Below are 6,970 nucleotides of genomic sequence, written 5' to 3'. Positions count from 1 at the left end.
TCTCTCAGTTCATAACTTGTTCACTTTCTCGGCTAAGAATTTGCGAATATGGCAAATGCCTCTTTGTTAGGACGGAGTTAGTTTATAGAGGGACGTGCCTATGGGGCCGAAAGGGGGCAGGGAGTTGGGGTTTTAGAGATACATCAAGAGGAGAAGGCAGCACTGTGGCTCAGTGGTTAGCACTATAGCCTTGCAGTACTGGAGTTCTGGGTTCACGTCCCATCCAGGTCAACATAAATCATTAAAATCCCATAAAAGGTGCACATAACACTTGTGATGAGGGACTGCTGCCTGTTTCCAGGATTTGGAACCTCAAGCCCCCAACCTCTGACAACAGAAATACCCCTACAAAATCAACATACCAAGGAAGGATACCTCCCATAGGTGATAATAGGTGATAATGAGCCAAACCCAACATTTAGGGCAGCACAGGGGGCCACAAAAATCTACATCCCCCAATAGCAGAGGGAATGGGTATTGGGTAAATTGAATTTCAATCGAACTTGGATATTTGGGGGATATTTTCCATTACGGGGTTCACTCCCAGGAATAACTGGTTTTATATTTTGATAGATCGGGCATTCTGAGAAGCAGCAATATCTAGCAGGGGTGATTTTAATTTTAAGGTTTTTATCTATTTTTTCTACTGTGTTTTTAAAAATTAGAACCCCCATAAATTAGCAAAGTTTCTGGAGAGTTTCGAATTGGATGATCAATCTTTTTATGTCACTGTGTAATGTTTCCTTTCCCCTCTGGGGGCGCTGTGGGGGGAATTGAACACCTGCTGCCAGGTCTCTTGCAGATCAGAGCCAATTACTGGGGTCTCAATGTGTAAGGTATAATGAATCCATAGAGCCACAGAGAGATCTGAAGGATCTAGCAGCATCTAAAATATTATACAATTTTTTTCATATTATTTTTCTCTATTATTTTAGTCCCCGCTGGTGATGCTACAATGGCACAGAACGGATCGCAGATTTGGGATACCATCCTCCCACCAATCACACCCAGCAGTTTTACTCCACTGCAGACCACAGATCTGTCCTCGGAACAGGTCAACGCCGGATGGTTCATCATTGTGGTTATTGGATTTTTTGCCTTCATTATTATTTCATCCATGGTGGTTAACCAGTTACATGCTGAACCGGTGGTAGATGAATTCGTTGCTGAATATATGCAAAGAGAGTGCAAGAAAATGAAGAAACCCATGAAATCTCCGCATGGGGCTCCTCAGTGTTACGATAACCCCTCCTACATGGACAGCATCACAAGTTTAGGCGACCACTTTAAGAAACTTGTAAGAAGTGCCGAAAAGACAAAGACAGATGATAAAAAACCAACGGATAATCAGGACGCAGTCATATGTATTCAAGCCGTTCCCTAAACCTTCTCATCAACATTCCCCCTCCACCTTCACTGCCAGATTTACCTATTTTTTATTAAACTTAGTGTAAACCGCAGCTTCATAGTATTCTGAAATATCAGAGGAAAAGGCTTCCTTCTCTACTTACTTTGGCTCTTCTTGACCTCCCTCCTTGACTCTCTCTCACTAAGGTGTCAGATTACATAGATGTCTATGGGGAGGCGGAGCCTAGAGTCACAGCAGCTAGGTCTATGTGGAAATTGAGGGCCCCCACTAGTCACACTTTGTTTAATGATTTTGAAACGTGCAGTATGACCTAGACACAGCTTCTAGGTTGGTGCAGTTTAAAGACCTCTTAAAAATGGTGAAAGGATATGTGTGCACAGTGGGTGGTGCTGAGCGAAAATTGCATCCTCATAAAATGAGGTTCATGCTGAAAAAGCAGATGAACTTCATCTTTGTAGAAAGATGGACAGAAGCTCACTGAGATGTCAGATTACATTGAAGACAATGGAAAGGGGAAGGTGGAGCAGTGAGTCACAGCAGCTAGGTCTCCCTCCACCAGCTCAGAAACAACAGAAAATTACAGACTGCAGAGGGGAATATAGCGCAAACCTTGAGCAGATGACACTATTTTGGAATCCTCCCCCCCCCCCATATTCCACTGATCTAAATGCAGTCACAGCGCTGTCCCCATTAGTGATTAGCCCATGAGTCCGGCTCTTCTTAATGACCTGGATCATTAGGCTCTACTCACTAAGAAGAGTCGCCTCTTCTGGCTCCTGAACTGCCCCTTAAAAAAGTTATAATATGGAGCCTCAGTCACTTCACTCCACTTTCAACCGGATTTTAACAGGATTAGGGGTGGGGTTAAGTGAGCTATCAGCTCACTGAAGGGAGCCAGATCTCATTGTTCACGGGAAAGAGGCGGTTCTTCATGCCAACTCGTTTGCTAATGACCCATCACTACTCCCCATCCATCAGCTAAACAGTAATGTGCCAGGGATGGAACGCACTTTAAACTAATTGCTATCCATAAAGAAAAACTTCTTCATGATTGACTTACCTGAGCTAACTGCCCACACATGCCCACACATGCCCCCCATGCCGCCCTAGGCGCTCGGGTAACGCCGCCCCAGGCACTTCAGCCTCATCTGCATATTTCTAAAGTGAAGTTTTGCCACAGAAGGAGCTACTGGACTATAAAAATATATGTATGGGGGGCTTGTGAGGCTCAGCCCTAGATAACAAAACAGCTAGTTAAAGCTGGTAAATCATGGTGACAGATTCCCTTTAAAAAGGGGTTGTCCCTGATGGGTGCAGTTTCAATGGGAGTAACCAGCTTGGGCTATTTTCGGGAAAACACCGTTTGATGTAAAATGGGGTCGCAAAAGTATTTATTATATTTCTTGTGGATATGTAATAAATAATGCCCAATATAAAAGTCTGGGAAGCCCCTTTAAACATCAGTAGGGGAGCTGTGCAACAAAGCAAAAGAATCCAAGCCTGCTGCATCTTACTTATTATCATCCATTATTATTATACAGGTGGTCTCCTACATAAGGACACCCGACTTACAGACGACCCCTAGTTACAGACGGACCCCTCTGCCCCCTATGACCTCTGGTGTAGCTCTCTGGATGTTACTATAGTCCCGGGCTGCAATGATCAGCTGTAAGGTGTCTGTAATGAAGCTTTATTGATGATCCTTGGTCCATTACAGCAAAAAATTTTAAACTCCATTTGTCACTGAGGCAAAAAGAAATTCTGTCTGGATCTACAATTATAAAATATACAGTTTCGATTTACATACAAATTCAACTTAAGAACAAACCTAATGAACCTATCTTGTACGTAACCCGGGGACTGCCTGTACATCACTAGTTATAATCACAGAAAGAAAGTTCTGTAAAAGTTTAAGTATCCAGGGACTGCCACCTAGTGGCTAGAAAGGGGTATATACCACTTTAATGGAGTACGGAGTCTTAAAGGCAATGTATGCTGAGAATTCTGGAAAAGGATACAACACTCTCCTCAGGGTGAGTGCGCTTTCTCACATTTTGTTGGAACGGCATTAGAAGTGAGTAGAGATCACGTTGTATGTGCACAACTTCCTTTTTACAGCAACGTCAGTTCTTGGCCTGAAACATTGTATGAGAAGGAAACTGCCCCTCCTGGAGCATGCTGGGGGCAGCTGGGGCAGAAGGAGGCAGGTGCAGCCAGTCTCAGGCTGCAGGGAGGATGGAGACACAGACACTAGGAAAGAGACGTCACCCCATGTCTTCTATACATTATAACCCAAAACTACAGGGAATGCGGATCCTGGGCCTCCTGTGCAGGGAATCTCTGCTGCTGGTCCTGGCCGCCGCTGCCTCCTCCGTCAGCCCAGATCAGGTGAGGGTTATGATCTCCATTATTACACTTGTCTTGCTCTGTGCTGTGATTCTAGCTTATTATTCAGATTATGTATCTATCACATGACCCATTCCCAGCCCAGAAGCATCAGAACCAGAGATTGCAGGAAACGGATCGTGATGTCACACAATAGTGTTTTGTAACAGAATCAAAACGCACTCGCGCAGCCCCTGACCGATCATCTATACGTTTCTATGCAAACTCATGTGATCAGCAATCCGCTCCCGGTGCATTTACACAATACAAGACACCGGGCGCTGATTGCCGATCGCATGCGTTTTTGTATGTTTACCATTTGTTTTGCTGGATATAATCCATTTCACAGCTGCTTACACTTCCAGAAATTAAGAAAAATAGTTCAAGCTAAATGTATGGTAAACATATAAAAACGCATCCATTTTCAGTTTGTTTAGGCTGCGGTCACACGTTGGGTTTTGTTTGCGTCTAACGCATGCGTTTTCATACAGCTGAAGAGGAGATTTGCCTAATTACATTGTTGTCAACATTGCGCTTTGTAAACGCATGCATTAACATTACGTCAACACCTGTTTTTTTGTAAACACAATGTTGACACCAATGAAATTAGACAAATCTCCTCTTCAGCTGTTTGAGAGGAGAGGGCTGAGCCCTCTTCATACAGAGATGGGCTTTGCTGCATATTGCAGCAAAGACCCATCGCTATCACCTGCGGTCGGTGCTTGCCAGTGGCTCATTGTAATGAATCATGTGCAAAAACTCCATATACTGCAATACAGTAGTATTGCAGTATATGGTAGGAATGATCGGACCATCTAGGGTTAATGTACCCTAGAGGGTCTAAGAAATAGTGAAAAAAAAAAAGTTTCAAAAAATTTATAAAATATTAAAAATTCAAATCGCCCCCCTTTCCCTAGAACTGATATTAAATATAATACAGTAAAAATCACACATAAGGTATCGTCACGTCCCAAAATGCCCGATCTATCAAAACCGGTTATAACCGACAGTGACCTCCGAGACGGGAAATGGCGCCTAAATGTCCAAAATGCGACTTTTACACCTTTTTACATGACATAAAAAATGTAATGAAAAGTGATTAAAATGTCGCACAGACCTCAAAATGGCAGCAATGAAAACGTCGGCTTATTTCGCAAAAAATGACACCTCCCCCAGCTCCGTGCACCAAAGTATGAAAAAGTTATTAGTGTCAGAAGATGGCAAAAAAATTTTTCCTTTTTCTTACACATTCGTTTAATTTTTGAAAATGTATTAAAACGCAATAAAACCTGAATAAATTTGGTATCACCGCGATCGCACCGAACCAGAATAAAGCAGAGGTGTTATTTGGAGCGAAGAGTGAAAGTCGCAAAAACTGAGCCCACAAGAACGTGATGCATGTAAATCTTTCCACATTTGCAAATTTTTTTCCTGCTTCCCAGTACACGGCATGGAATAATAAATAACATCACGGGAAAGTAACATTTGTTACGCACAAAATAAGCCCTCACACAGGTCTGTACACAGAAAAAAGTTATGGATTTTTGAAGGTAGAGAGCGAGAAATTAGCGAAAAAACCCTGTGTCCTTAAGGGGTTAAGGCTGGTGCCACACAATCGGTTAATTTAACGCAAAACACCGGCGACTCGTTCCCGATGGCAGGCGTTTTCATAGAAACGCCGATGCGATCGGGCCGAGGCCCGGCCCGGTGGGCGCTACTTTGTTTGCCTTTGCAAGCGCTATGTGTGGCACCAGCCTAAGAAGTGCTGCTACTCCTCTATTTTCACTCCACTCCTGGTTTGGGATTCAAAAACTGCATCTGAAAAATTGAACGTATGAACGCACGGTGAGGGCATGTTCACAGGATGCATTGCATCGCATTATTTAATTGCCTTTTTGACGCATTCCAAAGGCTTGAATCGTGATCGCAGCATGTGATCAAGGCTGAAGCCTATGGAATGCATCAAAAACGTGACGCAACGCATTGTGTGAAAGCGCCCTCAGGGTGCGTTCACATGTGGCATTAATGTGTGCGTTTTTAAGCTGAGAAGAGGAGATTTGCCTAATCACACTGTGGTCAACATTGCATTTACGAAATAGATGTGTTTTATGTTGTGTTTTATTGCAATAGGGAAAAGGGACCCCTTAAGATTTCTATGGGGCCCTGCCTCTCCTAGTTACACCAGAGACTAAAAGTTAAGGTTTTATGAAGTGTTTAGCGGAGAGGACTTTATCTATGATCTACAAACCTATTTCAGGCTTTTTTCTTTTCTAATTATAGGACCATATTAAATTCAGCTACAACCCAATCGACTGGTCAAATGACACAGATGTCCATCCCCATCCTGTAAAATGCCTCGTCCAGCAGTCCAGGACGTTCCCCAATGAGACCTTTGGTGACTACCAGTTTACCATCTCCCTTGGAGATGGGATCTTCATCTTTGGATTCATTTGCATTCTTATTGTGTTGAAATCTCTCCTGACGAAGATTACGATGGTAGAAAACAAACCTGAAGACACTGAATACGTCATGACCATGTATGAGACACCTACAACTTATAAGATCTCCCTCAAAAAATGCACAAACAATAACAATTACTCGTTGACACCTCCAAACTCTCCCCGCATGAGCACCGTCGTCACTAGCACCCCTGTCTTTTATAGTGGGACTCGATGCTGTCCATTGTCTAATCATGAGGATGGCGGCCATTACTATGGAGAAAGAAGTGTGTTCTCCAGCCCAGAGGGCAGCACCAAGTCCCTGGTGTAACCAAATACACAACCCCCAACGCACAACAATGGACGTATAGAAGCAGAAAAACACAATTTACACTTTATTAACACAATTATAAGTCACAAACTGAATTTTTGTATAACACTTAAAGTTCACAATGAAGAAGAATTTTTACATGTTTTGTATTCCTAAATAATAATGCACAATGTTCTGAGTGTTGATAATAATAAAATAACACAAGGTGGATAGTAGATGTAGTCCCATAGTCTTCCTATTCCAGTCTGTACTGAATGAACCACCTCCAAATTGACTTATGTGATGAAAGCCGCCATTAAACAGGTTGTCCAGTCAGATAAAATGACATGTAAAGGAACTTCGGAGGGATCACAACAATGATTTTTCTGCCTGATCCCAGGCTGCACCAGTATTAATGCATCGGACCAGTGGGGTAACTAGAAGCTGATGGGCCCCAGTGCAAAGTCT

General features: G+C 43.0%; 1 protein-coding gene across 1 annotated transcript; it reads left to right on the top strand.

Moving 5' to 3' along the window:
- Window positions 1–3,317: 3,317 nt before the first annotated feature.
- On the top strand, window positions 3,318–6,753 carry LOC140116792 (uncharacterized). Its single transcript, XM_072133231.1, has 3 exons — window positions 3,318–3,402; window positions 3,488–3,757; window positions 6,035–6,753. Exons 2-3 carry the CDS (start codon window positions 3,545–3,547, stop codon window positions 6,521–6,523), a joined length of 702 nt encoding a protein of 233 aa, XP_071989332.1. The 5' UTR covers window positions 3,318–3,402; window positions 3,488–3,544; the 3' UTR covers window positions 6,524–6,753.
- Window positions 6,754–6,970: the final 217 nt, after the last annotated feature.

The sequence above is a fragment of the Engystomops pustulosus genome, chromosome 2 (assembly GCF_040894005.1).
Source record: "Engystomops pustulosus chromosome 2, aEngPut4.maternal, whole genome shotgun sequence".
In the NCBI taxonomy this organism is placed as follows: domain Eukaryota; kingdom Metazoa; phylum Chordata; class Amphibia; order Anura; family Leptodactylidae; genus Engystomops; species Engystomops pustulosus.
The sequence above is the reverse complement of the archived record's forward strand: the minus strand, read 5'-3'. Positions and strand labels throughout refer to the sequence as shown.

Bases quoted from the DNA above. Each gene is read 5' to 3' on its own strand.
- LOC140116792 (XM_072133231.1), top strand. From the start codon at position 3,545: ATGCTGGGGGCAGCTGGGGCAGAAGGAGGCAGGTGCAGCCAGTCTCAG. The intron at 3,758-6,034 runs GTGAGGGTTATG...TTCTAATTATAG, and splicing joins CCTCCGTCAGCCCAGATCAG to GACCATATTAAATTCAGCTA.